Source organism: Suricata suricatta, chromosome 8 (genome assembly GCF_006229205.1).
Source record: "Suricata suricatta isolate VVHF042 chromosome 8, meerkat_22Aug2017_6uvM2_HiC, whole genome shotgun sequence".
NCBI classification, from domain to species: Eukaryota; Metazoa; Chordata; class Mammalia; order Carnivora; family Herpestidae; genus Suricata; species Suricata suricatta.
The window spans coordinates 30,985,410-31,000,192 of NC_043707.1; the positions used below are offsets into that span (position 1 = coordinate 30,985,410).

Below are 14,783 nucleotides of genomic sequence, written 5' to 3' on the forward strand. Positions count from 1 at the left end.
GGCCGCCCTCGCCCCTCGCACCTGGCGCCCCCTCCCTGAAGGGCACGGCGTCCTCCCGGGCGGCCCGCCTCCTTCCCACCCCCGCGCTCCTAACGGTTGCCCTCGGGCCCCTCGGCAGTGCGGCCCGACCCCTCCTGTCCATCCGCATCTCCGCCGGGCCCGCCCGGGGGCCCCCCGACCCTAATGCCCGGCGCTCCCTGGAGACTTTTCCCCAGGCGTGCCTCCGGGCTCTTATCGGAATTAGCTGGGCCCTGCAAGTCTGAAAGTCCAGGCGTTCCATGACTTTGGCCAACGTGGAAACCTTTCCTCTTAACCAAAGCACCTTCACTGGGTCTTCACCTAAATTTCTTTTCAACGAGCGACATTAATGCTTGGTCATAGGGGTCTCCTTGCTCCCTGTTGCCGGGCCGTTTTTAACACCTTAAGTCTTTCCTGCCTCCAGGCCAGGCCCTTCCCAGCGCCTCCGATGCAGAAGCTCCCTGGCCACAGCCCCTCACACTTAGCCTCCCGCCCCCCTCCCCCTTTCCTGAGTTAACTTGAAAGAAACCCTCCTCATCTGGCATTTCTTATCCAACCAGAATTCCCGGTAAGCTCCAGGTCTGGTCCTTCATAGGACCCCGGCCCTGGGAGATGCTAAGTCGATTGTTGTTGGCCCATCCTTTCCTCCACCCGCCCATCTCTCTGTCCTCCTTATTGCTGCTTACCCAAACATCAGCCTCCACACAAGTCTCTCCACTGCTTCACTGAGCTGCCAGTTGCACCTTAGCCTTGGAGCGTCCCGTCCCCCCCAACCCCGCCTCTGCGTCTGAAACCCTTTGAGTGCCAATAGGCCGGTCCCCTTCCCAGGTCCTGCATCTGCACTGTTCCCTATGTGTCTCAGGCCACTCACCTTCACCCAGCTCCAGTTTTAGTTTCTAGCTGTTAGTCTAGTATGTAGTTGGGAAGGGTTGAGACCGATCTGGATTTTGTGTTGCTGCCTTGGCCTGGGGACCCAGGGCCTCAGGGGACCTATATGGTGATTACAGTCAAGTGAGTTGTGTTCTTAGACCTCCGGCCTGCCTTTTTTTAGCCAGGGGACGAATTAGTATTGTTGCAATTTGATAAATTAAAAAGACTCTAGTTTGTCTTTGTGGTTGGAATTAGGGATAGAAAAAGTAGCCCCACTTTAGAAGAGAGCAAGGGAGAAGAGGTTGCTATGCACAAGGCTTACAAAATTCTAAAGGGAAATTTAAAATGGCTTAAAACTCACAAAGTACTCAGGGTGGTTCCTGCTTCTTGTGGATCTCTTCTCCGATCTCGAATAATGTGCGGGGACATGGGGTCCCCTGTGGGGCCAGCTGCATCCTTCCTTCCTTGTTTTCCCTGGCTAGGTCCCAAGACTGGGCAAGTGGGCAGAAGGGATCACATGAGGTAAAGTGTGAAAGCGCTTTGAAAACTTAACTGGTCAACTTGCCAAGGGGCGTTCGTTATTTGTCATGATGGCTTAGAGAGGAGGGAGCTGGGATCGCTGACCAGGTTGGGGGAACATAGGCTTGCACCCCTTTCTGAGCCTCAGAGTTACCCTACTATGCATGGAGGATCTCTGCTTCTTGTAAAAGGGCAGAGTCACTACCCAGCAGGCTTGGGACTGGGAGGTTGCTGGTTGCTCAGATGTTGGGGACTTTGGGACTCCACTTCTGTTAATAGTGTGGTACCTTTTTGTGCCAAGGCACATTGCTCTGGAATGGGGCTAATTTTAGGGGTGATGGAAAGAGGAAATAATGTTAACTTATCATCTATTAGGATTGCCTATTCTTTCGATCCTTTTCTCCTTAGAGTACTGAACCCCAGAGAACAGGATTCCCTCCTGTTCCTGCAAGCCTGTTGTGAGCACCCTGGACCAGTGTGTTCTTTTTCCTCAACTCCAGCAGGGGGCAGTCTTTTAATAGCAATAAATCCAAAGGCAGGAGGGAGCTGGTATACCAAGGAACTGAGAAAGAAGATGGGGCAGAGGGATGGAAGGAGCCAGGCAGGGAGGTGAGGCAGGCCGATGCTGAAGGTAGGGGTGGCAGGTAAGTGGGAAAGAGCCTCCGAGGAGACCCTTAGATCAAGAAGCCAGGAAAGGGTGCTGTCCTCAGTTCTGTCTGCTGTCTGTCCTGGCTCTTTCCTCCATTGGAAAAGGATCCAAACAGGTGGCTTTGAGAGTTTGTGATAGACTTCACACAGTTTTTTAAACCTCTTCTTGAGGATTTCCCTCCTGGCAGGGTTTCAGATTTCTCTCAAGGGACAATATAATTAGGAAACGATTTCCCTGCTTGCTGTTCGGGGAGACTGCACTGGAGTAAATGTGGTCTCTTCTGTCTTCTGTTCTTCCCCATAAACACAGAGCAGGCTCTCCCTGCGCTTGTGAGACAGGGGAGGCGCCCTGGGCCCAGGCACTGTTGTTGCATTGGGCCTTCTAATTCCTGTCGAGGGCATTGTCGGAGGCCAGTAGGGCCTTTCAGGTCTGGCCAGCAAAAACGATGTCCAGATACTGCCACATGTGCCCTGCAGCACAGGCGCCCCCAGTTCAGACAGAACCACTGGCTTGGAGGAAACGTGAAGCAGAAGCACACCTGTGTGGAGGGGTGGGGCCCACCAGGGTGGCTCGTGTGCCATTTCGTGGTGCTTCCTTTGGTCTGAAGGACGGCCGGGCAGCGACCGGCTGCTGGACCAGGTCCCCCTGTGGCTGGGCCAGCTCAGAGACGTGACTTTTTTCCCCAGCTGCTCCGCTTCCTCTGCCCTGACTGCCTCTCCTTTGCCTCTGCAGGTCTGCAGTTTCCCTGCTTCTCACACCAGGAGCCACTTTGCCTCAATTTGCCCCTTCAACCAGGACAGAAAGACAAAGGCAAGAAGTGGAGAGTGTGGAGGAGAGCTGTCTTTGCCATTCCCTGGGAGGGAGGGAGGGTGAGTTGTCCTCTGTTCCCACAGCGGCCTTCCATGAGGATGGGGCTCTTCTGGAATGAATTTCGGGAGGCTCACAACAGCCTCTCCTGAGGTTTGTTTGAAGGAATGTGGGGTGTTTTCTTTGGAGTGAGGAAGACTTCGGTATGTAATAGCTCTTCCCAAATGTCTTTTTTCCCCCTAAGCCTTTTGGGTGGGTAGGTGAGCGGTGGTAAAACAGGCCATTTAACCATTTTTGAGCCTATGGTTCTGTGAGGTTCAGTATGTTCATGTTGTGCAACTGTCCCCACCGTCTGTCTCCAGAACTTTTTAGTTGGCCCCCTTTTTTTTTTTTCCCCCAAAGCCAAAAAGCAAGGGTCATTTATTGCAGGTTCGAACCCGGGCCTCTGCTCACTCCAAGCTGGTGGAACGGGGAGAGCCAGAGAGCCCCGAACAAAGATGGGGTAGGACTTTTATGAGTTTGGGAAGGGGGAGTTACAGGAAATTGTGACATAGGTACAGTGATCCAATTATTATTATACAATATTATTGACAGCAGGTTTAACCATTCACATTGCCCAGAGTACTTGTTACTTTTGGCGGGACCCAATCACAACATTTAGAGTATTGACCATAGTTGGCCCCACTTTGGCTGAAACTTCTTAACAATTAAACACCTCCTAGCTCTCCCCCCCCCCCCCCCCCCCCGACCCCTCTGCCAGCCCTGGCCCCCATTGTTCTATGTGTCTCTAAATTTGGATCCTCTAGGAATCTCACACAAGAGGTATCCTACAGGATTTGTTCTTCTGTGACTGGGCTGTTCTGTTTAGCATAATATCTTTAAGGTTGATTGGGCACATTTGGTAAGGGCTGTAGAGTGGAAAGAAGGAACCTCACTCTTATCCTGGGAGGCCTGTGTGAATCCAGTGAAAAGGAAGAGCTTTTCAAATGTATTTATTTATTTTTGAGAGAGACATTGCGAGCAGGGGAGGGGCAGAGAGAGAGGGAGACATCGAATCTGAAACAGGCTCCAGACTCCAAGCTGTCAGCACAGAGCCCGATGCGGGGCTCGAACCCACGAACCATGAGATCAGGACCTGAGCCAAAGTCGGCTGCTTAACCAACTGAGCCCCCTGGGCGCCCCAAGCAAGGGCTTTTCAATAGATGTGTCTCCTAATGGTGACGTGTGCAATGGGTTGCTCCGTTGCCAGGAGTGGCCAGTTGGGGCTGTTGTGGAAGAGATAGCCATGGCCAGGGTGGTCCACCCCGTTCTAGATGATATCCCAAAGCCCAGTTTCCTCCTGGGACATCATGATGTTGGGAATGGATCCCACTTCTGTCATGGCATTTTGCTTTGTCTTCCTGTCTGCAGTTGTGAGCACTACTCCCCCTTGGCCCCTCTGGTAGAAACCCTTCCTCCTCTCTTCCCAGAGTTGTGGAGTCCTGGACTTGATGGAAACTTCGGAGGCGCTCCGGTCCGGCCTCCTCCCCAGCCAGTGAGGGAAGCCCTTGTGCAGCTCCCTGAGACCTCAGCCGCCCGTCCTCGCTCGGAGCCGCCGGGGATGCGCTGCCCCCTGAGAGCCTCCTCTGCTGTTCCTTAGGGGGACAGGTCGCTGTCACTGCTTCTGTCAACCTCATTTCTACTTTATGGTGAGGGTTTTTCCTCCTAGTTCATAATGTTCTCTTTTTGGTTCTTAGTAGTTGTGAGTGGGCTTTTTCCGATCCCTGGAAAAGTGTTGATTCCTATTGGGTAAACCAGGCCGAGGGAGCACTGGCTGGACTCATCTGCCTGTAGCCTTCCGTGCACCCTGTCTTTGGCCCTGGAGTAGGACCTCCTCACCACCGCTCCCATCCCACTGGCTCTCCCCCTGAACGGAATCCCTGGATTCTAACTGCCAAACAGGCAGCCCTGAGATTTTTCACAAGGGAGGTAACTTTGCCTCCAGGTTTCATTTGTAATTCTTCCCATAACTGATGTTTTCTGTCTCTAGGATATTTGTGGCTCTGATGGGTTGTGTTTGTTTGTTTCCTTACTTGTTCGTGTTTTACCTTTGTTTTGTGTGTCCTGCTCCTGCTCCCGGGCCTCACCCAGCCCCATCCCAAATACCACGCCACACTGCAAGGCGCCTGGGCCTGGAGAGCTGCCTGGCATGCTCTCACACTGCTGGCGCCTCTGTAAGCTCTGCTGAGTGGATTAACCACACTTGCAGCCTAACAGGGACAGGGAGGAGGAGGGACAGGCACAGAGGCCATGGCCCCCTGCACTGGAAAACTAGAAGCCTCCAGCAGCTGTGGGTCTCCCCATGTTGCAGCATAGAGGAGGGCCAGATGTGGGGAGGCCCATCTGGCCCATTAGTTTAACCCTCGCTTTATTTTCTTGCGTCTTGGTAAGGATCTTTCCTGGATGTGAAGCTCCCTTCCTGGGCACCACTGCAGTCAGATCAGCATCCTGTAGCTTAGAGACCTTGGTTCTTTCCAGCAAAGGCCCCTGCCTAAGGAGAGCCCCGTCCCGGCCCTACCTGCTTCCTGGGGCAAGGCTGCCACGTAAGTCTGGGGTAGAGGGAGATACCTCCTGTTGCAGCTGGAAGGGGCTCCACCTGCCCTGTTTACTCCCCTCCCAGGTCTTCCCCACCTTGTGACTGTCCACTTAACTCATGGTGTGAGTGGCACGTGGCTGGTTTAGGTGAGTCCTTTCCGTACCCTCTTGGGGTTCTCCAGGTGTGTGGTGTGTTGTCTTCAAGGCCTCCACAGGTGTTTAGAGAGTGAACCCCGGGTTCCCCCCTCGTCCCTTCAGCCCCTCGGACGTTGAGGATACGCCCAGCTCCACAATGGCAGCAGAGACCCTCAATTTTGGGCCCGAGTGGTGAGTCAGACAATGCTTTGGATGCTGCAGAGAAACAGGGAAGAATAGGGCTGCTCAGACTCCTGTTTCTTTCCTTTCCTGTGTCCCTTTTCTAGGCTGAGGGCCCTTTCCAGTGGTGGCAGTGTGGCCTCTCCACCCCCATCCCCCGCCATGCCCAAATACAAGCTGGCTGACTATCGCTACGGGCGAGAAGAGATGCTCGCTCTCTACGTCAAGGAGAACAAGGTGGGGCTAGGCGAGAGCGTGGGGTATGTGGCCCGGTTGCCCATTTGATCTCAGCCAGTGGAGTGGGTCCAGGAACACGTGGGACCTCAGCTTTCCTGCCCCAATTGACAGGTACCCGACGAACTGCAGGATAAGGAGTTTGCTGCGGTGCTGCAGGAAGAGCCGCTGCAGCCCCTGGCGCTCGAGCCTCTGACTGAGGAGGAGCAGGTGGGGCTGGGCCGGGGCCTTGCGGGGCAGGGTGCTGGGTCTCCAGCTTGGAGAGAGGGGCTGAAGCTGGAAAGACAGGTGGTGGAGGTTGTTCTGGGCAGGGGGCGGGGGGGGGGGGGGGGGGGGGGGCCTGGGTCCTCACTCCCACCCCTGGCTCCCTCCTCAGAGAAACTTCTCCCTGTCAGTGAACAGTGTGGCTGTGCTGAGGCTGATGGGGAAAGGGGCTGGCCCCCCCCTAGGTGGCGCCTCCCGTGGCAGGGGCAGCACTCGGAGCCGAGGTAGAGGGGGCGACCATGTGTTCCGGGGGCGTGGGGCCGGTGGTTTTGAGGGTGCAGAGCGACGATCAGGCAGGTTTCCCACGTGCATCTCCTCCTTTCTCCAGGCCGAGGCCGTGGTGACAGTTGCTTTTACCAAAGAAGCATCGAAGAAGGCGAAGGAGCCTTTGGCCGAAACCCCCGGGAGATCCAGCGTAGCCAGAGTTGGGATGACAGGTGCCCGCAGCATAGTGGAGAAGCCCCACAGCTCGGTTCTGGTGTCCTGTGGAGGGGGGCTCGGGCCTTTGTCATTAGAGAGCAGCAGGGGATTCACGGAATAAGCCTTGGTCTGAGATCTTCCCTGTTTGCACCCTGACTCCCTGCCGCCTTCCTCTCTTTGGATTCTGTGTGTCCCCTAGGGCTCCCTCCCAAGACTGAATTTTTCCTAGCCACCCCTCCCGCAGCCCTCCCTCTTCCCACCCTTTTTGGGGCAGAAGGGACAAGTTGTGTGGAGATGCTGCAGGTCGGGTAGGGGAAAGCTGTCCTGCTTTGACTAACACCTTTGCTTCTGCAGAGGCGAGAGAAGGTTCGAGAAGTCGGCCAGGAGGGATGGAGGTATGGAGAGTGGCAAGGGTGGTGGCTGGGTCCTCAGGATCCTTGAGAGGTTGGGGGAGGACTAGAATGGGTGATCCCGTGCGGGGGAAGGTGTTTTCTGAGGGTGGTGGTGGGAGCAGGAGGGCCTGGAGCTGGGCTGCTCTTTTATCGCAAGGTTTGTAGTAAAAGTCTTCCAGGGTCCGTGGCTGCCCTTCCACTGACTGTGTCTTCCCCCACCCCCAAGCACGATCCGGGTTTGAGGAGGGAGGGGCTGGCCCGAGGAAGGAACATGCCCGCTCAGATAGCGAGAACTGGCGTTCTCTCCGCGAGGAGCAAGAGGAAGAGGAGGAGGGCAGTTGGAGACTTGGGGCAGGACCCCGACGAGATGGCGACCGCTGGCGCTCAGCCAGCCCTGGTGAGGTTGGGGCCGGATGGGTGTTGTGGGGGGCAGTGGTGGCAAGAACTTCCTGTGGGTTTGTTTCCATGGCCGAGTGGAGGGAACAGAAAGTTTTCTGGAGGGGAGTAGGTGGGAGGGCAGGCTTGGAGATGCCCATTGTTGCTGGTGGGAGTGGGGGTGGGGGGCTTCCCAGTGGGCAGCAGAAGAGCGAAGGCCGGCTTGCCTAGGATACTGATTTTCCTTCTCTGGACTTTTCCTGCCCAGATAGCGGCCCCCGCTCTGCTGGCTGGCGGGAACATGGGGACCGGCGTCGCAAGTTTGAATTTGATTTGCGAGGGGATCGAGGAGGGTGTGGTGAAGAGGAGGGGCGGGGTGGGGGAGGCCCCTCTCACCTCCGGAGGTGCCGAGGGCCTGATGGCTTTGAGGAGGACAAGGATGGGCTCCCAGAATGGTGCCTGGATGATGAAGATGAGGAGATGGGCACCTTTGATGCCTCTGGGGCTTTTCTGCCTCTCAAGGTATACATGAGGAGGCGAGGGGAAGGTCTCCCTGGGTGGGGGCAGCTCCCACTCAGCCTCTGCTCTTCATCCCCACTGTGTTCCCTAACCCTATGCAGAAGGGCCCCAAGGAGCCTATTCCTGAAGAGCAGGAGCTCGACTTCCAGGGCGTAGAGGAAGAGGAGGAAGAGCCTTCCGAAGCACTGGAGGAGGCAGGCCCTGAGGCGGGTGAGCCCCAGGGACAGCGCAGGGTGGGGAGGAGGCAGAGCACCTGGAGCCTGGTGGGGCAGGCAAAGGGCCCTCTTGGGGCTGGGCACATTCAGGAGAAGGTGGCCTGCGAGAAGAGCAGGTGTCATCAGGGGGTAGGTCTGAGTGGCAGGGTGCCAGATGAAACCCTGGTGTAATCACCGTGACCCATGAAAAGTCTTTGGAGGACCTAAGGAATGTGGTGCAAGCATGTGTTGTTTTGTGTACAGCCCTAGGCGGTGACCCGGACGTACATGCAACGTGTCTGGTGTTGCAAAGTGGGGTTAGTATTGCTGATTGGCTGGGTGTTAGCAGGGTTGACCAAAGCTAAGTGGGTAGATTCAATGCCCAGAGGCCTAGGTTCTGGCTGCAGATGAAGGATTTTTCTAAATCATTTTTAAGGCCTTCCAGCTGGTTGGTTTTGAATTCTGGTAATTGCCCTTCTTTTTCAGGAGGGAAGGAGCTGACCCCACTGCCTCCCCAGGAGGAGAACTCCAGTTCCCCACCCCCACTGCCCGCCTTGGGCCCACTCTGGGGACCTAACGGGGAAGGTGATGATGCTACAGAAAAAGATCTTCCAGCGACTGAAGGTAACCTGGGGTTGATGGGACGCACCCCTTTCTTGTGGGGGGCGGGAGGGCTAGAATTACAGCCTGTTCCTCTGGAATGAGGGTGGAATGGTGGGCATCTCCTTCCTTTCTCTGGATTCTTTATTGCACTTTCTTTCTTCACTCCTAGACGATATGAGAGGGATGCAGCTGAGTCCTGGTGTGGGCTCACCCCCTGGCCCACCCGGGGATCTGGAGGATGATGAAGGCCTGAAGCATCTGCAGCAGGTGTGAGGGAAGCCTTAAAAGGCTCTAGGGATCCTCCCCTACAGAAGACAGAGGGCCATTGTCCTCTGTGTCCCTGCTTAGTTCCTAGCTTTCCTCATCCGTTTCTCTGCCTCGTGATCTGACCCCCAGACCTTAGCCCCATCCTCATCCTGATGTTGTCTGGGTTGGGCAATTGAGCTTTCTCTCTCTTCCTGGTCTCCCAGGAGGCAGAGAAGCTGGTAGCCTCCCTGCAGGACAGCTCCCTGGAGGAGGAGCAGTTTACGGCCGCCATGCAGGCCCAGGGTCTGCGCCACTCAGCAGCTGCCACTGCCCTCCCTCTCAGCCACGGCGCGGCCCGGAAGTGGTTCTACAAGGACCCGCAGGGGGAGATCCAAGGTGCTTGGGGGGCAGTGGGAGCCATACAGTGGGGGGTGCGGGGAGCAGGGGGACGACATCGTTCTTGTTCAGGGCTTCTGGGGTGCAGCTTTCTGACTGAAGTCCCCTTTCCCTCGGTCCAGGCCCCTTTACAACCCAGGAGATGGCGGAATGGTTCCAGGCGGGCTATTTCTCCATGTCATTGCTTGTGAAGCGGGGCTGTGATGAGGGCTTCCAGCCCCTGGGTGAGGTGATCAAGATGTGGGGTCGTGTGCCCTTTGCCCCGGGACCCTCGCCACCCCCACTGCTGGTGAGCATGTCCACCTGGAGGGGAGCAGGACGGGGAAGTGGGAGGCAGACGGATGGCGGCAGGCAGCGCGGGACGGGATGAGGTCAGAGCCACAGAAGCGCTCTGGCCCTCACTCAGGGCAACATGGACCAGGATCGGCTGAAGAAGCAACAGGAGCTGGCCGCAGCAGCCTTGTACCAGCAGCTGCAGCACCAGCAGTTTCTGCAGCTGGTTGGCAGGTACCGGGGCCTCGAAGGTCTTGTGGGTCAGGCTGGGTGCCGGCTCTGTGGCCTCTCCCTGCTTGACGCCAGTCCTGTGTCTGCAGCCGGCAGCTCCCGCAGTGCGCGCTCCGGGAGAAGGCTGCTCTGGGGGACCTGACGCCGCCACAGCAGCAGCAGCTCACTGCATTCCTGCAGCAGCTTCAGGCTCTCAAACCGCCCAGGTCCGGGGCTGGTCTGTGTGGCAGGGGGAGGGGGACAGACCCAAGAGGGACTCGTCCTGAGACTCCTCGCTCTGCTTTCCAGAGGCGGGGACCAGAACCTGCTCCCTACCATGAACCGGTCCTTGTCGGTGCCAGATTCAGGTCCCCTCTGGGACATACATACCTCAGCCTCATCACAGTCAGGTGTGTGGCCAGCCTGTCCCCTGACCCCTGTGTTCTGAACCCTGGTGCTCCAGCCCCAGCCCCAGCCCCAGCGGGCACAGGGGCTCTGTTTCTGCTCCTGCCTAATGCATTCCAGTCCCACGGCACCCGAGCTTCCTCCTGCAGCTGCTTTGCTTCCTGTAGGCGGTGAGGCCAGTCTTTGGGACATACCAATTAACTCTTCGACTCAGGGTCCAATTCTAGAACAACTCCAGCTGCAACACAAAGTGAGTGGGCTTTATGGGGCCGGGGTCCTGAGTGGCAAGGGCCAGACCGATGCAGGGAAGGCTGGGGGCCCCAGCTCTGCCATCTGAGTCGGTTTCCTGCACCAGTTCCAAGAGCGCAGAGAAGTGGAGCTCAGGGCGAAGCGGGAGGAGGAGGAGCGCAAGCGGCGGGAGGAGAAGCGCCGGCAGCAGCAGCAGGAGGAGCAGAAGCGACGGCAGGAGGAAGAGGAGCTGTTTCGACGCAAGCAGGTGTGGGCCCAGCTGGGCTGCCCCTGCTGGGCGGGGGTTTGGGCCAGGCTGCTCCCTCTCACCACGTCTCCCGGTCTCTCCCCCTCCAGGTGCGGCAGCAGGAGCTCCTGCTGAAGCTGCTGCAGCAGCAGCAGGCCGTGACCGCCGTCCCAGCGTCCCCCACGCCCAGCTCCCCGCCGCCACTGTGGGCCGGCCTGGCCAAGCAGGGGCTGTCCATGAAGACGCTGCTGGAGCTGCAGCTGGAGGGCGAGCGGCAGCTGCATAAGCCGCCCCCACCTCGGGAGCCGTCACGGGCCCAGGCCCCCAACCACCGTGTGGTGAGCAGGCAGGCCAGCCCTTCCCCCAATGATCAGCTTGTCTTGAGCCCTCAGGAACCCCTTCCAGTTAGTTCTGGGGGTGGGGGGAGGGATGACTGAGTCCAAACTCTCCAGCCTGAGAATAAGGTGCAGATCTGATTCCGATGGGTCTCGCTTCTAGGCAGCTCTCACCTGGCCATGCTTTGCCACCTAAATGAGCCCCTGTCCCCACCTAGCTGTTTTGAGTGTGTATGTCTGTGTTTGGGTCACCCTGACTTCTGCCATCTATATCAGCTCGGGGGCCTGGGCGCTGTTCCTCTGAACCAGTGGGTGTCTGAGGCTGGGCCACTGTGGGGCGGGCCCGACAAGAGTGGGGGCAGCGGCAGTGGCCTGGGGCTCTGGGAGGACACCCTCAAGAGCAGCGGAAGCCTGGCCCGCAGCCTGGGCTTGAAGAACAGCCGGAGCAGCCCCTCTCTCAGGTGGGTGCCGAGGTCTGTCTGCACTGTGGGGGTGGGGGGAGGCTATGACATGCCTCAGCTGTTTTCCTACCTCTGGTTCCTCCCCATCCCACTCAGTGACTCGTACAGCCACCTGTCAGGCCGGCCTGTGCGCAAAAAGACGGAGGAGGAGGAGAAGCTGCTGAAGCTGCTCCAGGGCATCCCCAGGCCCCAGGACGGCTTCACCCAGTGGTGTGAGCAGATGCTGCACACATTGAGCACCACAGGCAGCCTGGACGGTATGGCCCACAGCTCCTCGGGTGGCCTGGCTGGCCCGGGGCTTCCTGACTTGCATCAGGTGGGCCCTGACAGTTCCTCTCTTCTGTCCCTTAGTACCCATGGCTGTAGCGATCCTCAAGGAGGTAGAATCCCCCTATGATGTCCACGATTATATCCGGTCCTGCTTGGGGGACACGCTGGAAGCCAAAGAATTTGCCAAACAGTTCCTGGAGCGGAGGGCCAAACAGAAAGCCAGCCAGCAGCGGCAGCAGGTGAGGCTCCACTGGCCCTGGGCAGGTGGGGTGACGTTGCCCCTCACTGTGCTGACCCAGCTTCCCTCTCTGAGCCTCACAGGAGGCTTGGCTGAGCGGCGGCTCCCTGCAGACAGCTTTTCAGACCAACCACAGCACCAAACTTGGCCCTGGGGAGGGCAGCAAGGCCAAGAGGCGGGCGCTGATGCTGCACTCAGATCCCAGCATCTTGGGTAAGTTAGGGGGTGCAGCTATGAAGGCGGCTCCTTACTCAGTGTGGGGTGGGGGCCTGGGGAGAGCTCAAACCCAGCTTCTCCCCGGCTTCAGGGTACTCCCTGCACGGACCTTCTGGTGAGATCGAGAGCGTGGATGACTACTGACCAGCCCGTCCCACCAGCCCCTGGGCTGTAGGCCAGGGGCGGCAGCAGCGGCTTGGACCCTTGGGTCCCCAGCCTGCAGGCTCCCCTCAGGAGCATAGGAGGAAGCAGGGGCGGGGTCCCCAGCACTTGTTACAAACCACACGATGCACCTTAACTCACCCACCACGAGGCACTTTACAGATTGGGGGGGAAGGGTTTTTGGGGGGTTTTTTGTTTTTTTTGTTTGTTTTTTCTTTTTTAAAAAAGCATTTTAAACAGCATTGAAGAAAACTGTTAGGAGAGACAAAAAAAAAAATTGTTAAAAACTAGACTCTAAGCACCCCTTCCCCCTGTAGGGACAGTAAGGGTGACAGTGGAAGGTCCACAGAGGTCTTTTGGGGTTTTTTGTGTGTGTATGTGTTTTTGTTTTTTAAGAAAAAAGAAAATGGAAAAAAAAAAAGGTTAGGAGATTTAAAGAAAAACACACTGTTATTTTGGGGCAGTGGGGACACAGGCCCTGTGGACCTGTCCTGCCTGGCCCCCGAGGCTGCACTTACCCTCCCTGCCCTGCTATAGTTGGGCCACTGGGGTAACTGGAAGCTGGGGTGCCAGCAGTTTGCACAGCGAGGCCCCCTCAGCCCCGCCGGCCGGACCCGCTGTGAACGGCTCCCTTTGTTGCTGTGACCGTGGCAGAGGTGTCCGGGGTGGGGGCCAAAGTAGTCCCTTGGCTTTGCTGCTTTAGGGGAAAGTTGCACAAATGGGCCGGGCCGCCTCAGCTCTCTAGGCTGCCATCCTGTGCTGGCTGACGGCCGGGAGGGGAGAGGGCTAGCCAGTGCCAACCTCATCCTGCCGTCAGGGTGGCAGAACTTCCACTCTGGCCCTGGTGAGGGGCTTCCCCCACTGCTGCCATTTTGGGGGACGGCCTGGGTGTGAAGCTGAAAGCCTCAGCTCCCTGCCTTGCCACATGAATGTATTCTTTGGGCCACAAGCCCCTGCTGCGCCTTCTGCCTCAACCCTGTGCGAGGTGGGAGTGGAGCAGTTCCTCCGGGAGCTGGAGAGCGAGGCACCACTTAATGACTGTTTTCTCCTGTGAAAGGGGCAAGAGGAGGGCCTCGGAGGCCAAGGGAGTGGGCAGCATGGGGCTTTGGGTTGCAGTGTGGGGGCTGTCAGAAGGGAGGGCCCCGTTTGCAGCCAGCTGTGTGGGATGTGGACCACCCAGCCCTGCTCTGACCCCTCCATTGACCAAATGGGAGAGGAGCCAGTGACCTCTCCCCCTTCTTGCTCCCCTGATGGTTTTTAATGTTGGGTGAGGTGCGGGGGTCAAGAATAGAAGCGTCGTCTCTCCTGGGTTAGGGGTAGGCTGCCCTTCTGTAGCTCACCAACTTTATTCCCAGTCACCTACCTGGGTTTGTCTCCATTTTTGTGTGTTTTTCTTTCTTTCTTTCTTTTTTAAGAGTTTGTATCTTTTGGGTTTCTCCTCTAACTTCTCCCATCGACCTCATTGCTCAGAGTGCAGTATTAGGGCAGGATTCTGCCACTGCCTCCCCTCCATGAATGTATTTGTCCTTCCTGCCCTGGGGAAATGGGGAGTGGCCCGATTTCTTTCCCCATCCATCCCTAGAGAGAGACCACATTTTTTTTGTTGTTTTTTGTTTGGTTTTGTTTTGCACCAAAGTGGCAACTGGGTCAGTGTTGGGGGATAAAGCTGGCCTCGGGGGTGGAGGGCACCCTCCACCTGCTTCTCCCTGGTTTCAACAGTGTTAGCGTCCGTGAAAAGACAATATTCTCTCTAAAGCAATAAGGGGGTGATGGGCCAGGGGGAAACGTCTTGCTGCTGCTGGCCCCCCAGCTCCCCCCTTCCTCACGCCAGTATTTGGCGGCATTAGAGGTGTCGGGGAGTACTGTTGTGACTGAATGTAACTGCCCCCACCCCTGCCGCAGCCAATGCAGGGGAGGGGGGTGACACTCTTCCCTGTTTCTTCCTTCCCCTTCCCCCCAGCTAAAGAGACTTTGAACTTAGGGGGCCCTTGAGCCTGGAGAGGCCTTAACCCTGTGAGGAAGTGTAGGGGGAGCCCTCTCCCACCCCCATCCCCTTCTGAGAGTGGTCAATGTTTACAAGCCCCTGAGCCCCCCAGCCCAGGGACTCCACCCCCATCGCTGTCCTTTCCCACTGTCTTCCTGGGCCCCAACTGCTCTCCCATCCTCCCTGGGATGGGGTGGGTGCAGGGGCTGTTCTGTGTCCCCTTGTCTGCCTTGGACCCCTAATCTCCCCCACCCCTACCCTGTGTGACTCCCCTCTCCTTCTACCTACCCCTGTAAATATTCCCTTTCCCCCAATAAAACTTGGTGTGTGTTCTCCCCTTCTGCTTCTGTGTCTTATCT

The 14,783-nt window shown here is 57.4% G+C and overlaps 2 protein-coding genes across 7 annotated transcripts in view; one reads left to right on the top strand and one right to left on the bottom strand.

Annotated features, from left to right (window-relative positions):
- The window catches only part of POP7 (POP7 homolog, ribonuclease P/MRP subunit), a 10,832-nt gene extending 9,564 nt beyond the window's left edge, over positions 1-1,268 (bottom strand). The window contains exon 1 of the mRNA XM_029949871.1: positions 1,250-1,268. The gene's annotated coding sequence lies outside the window, so the exon portion shown is untranslated. The remainder of the gene's footprint in view (positions 1-1,249) is intronic.
- GIGYF1 (GRB10 interacting GYF protein 1) lies at positions 80-14,761 on the top strand. Of its 6 annotated transcripts, XM_029949867.1 has the most exons (28): positions 80-2,925; positions 4,333-4,551; positions 5,294-5,445; positions 5,523-5,584; positions 5,696-5,764; positions 5,860-5,989; positions 6,101-6,196; positions 6,363-6,474; positions 6,579-6,687; positions 7,025-7,065; positions 7,289-7,459; positions 7,706-7,959; positions 8,058-8,166; positions 8,637-8,774; positions 8,923-9,020; positions 9,224-9,395; positions 9,518-9,684; positions 9,802-9,902; positions 9,989-10,105; positions 10,188-10,288; positions 10,451-10,533; positions 10,639-10,779; positions 10,869-11,096; positions 11,370-11,554; positions 11,651-11,811; positions 11,906-12,063; positions 12,146-12,275; positions 12,370-14,761. In XM_029949867.1, the coding sequence occupies exons 5-28, from the start codon at positions 5,730-5,732 to the stop codon at positions 12,420-12,422; spliced, it is 3,090 nt and encodes a 1,029-aa protein (XP_029805727.1). In that variant the 5' UTR covers positions 80-2,925; positions 4,333-4,551; positions 5,294-5,445; positions 5,523-5,584; positions 5,696-5,729; the 3' UTR covers positions 12,423-14,761. The 6 variants fall into 6 exon arrangements, with proteins under 6 accessions (XP_029805727.1, XP_029805726.1, XP_029805724.1 ...); XM_029949866.1 differs by having other exon boundaries at positions 5,294-5,584; XM_029949864.1 differs by having other exon boundaries at positions 5,523-5,764.
- The last annotated feature ends 22 nt before the right edge of the window (positions 14,762-14,783 follow it).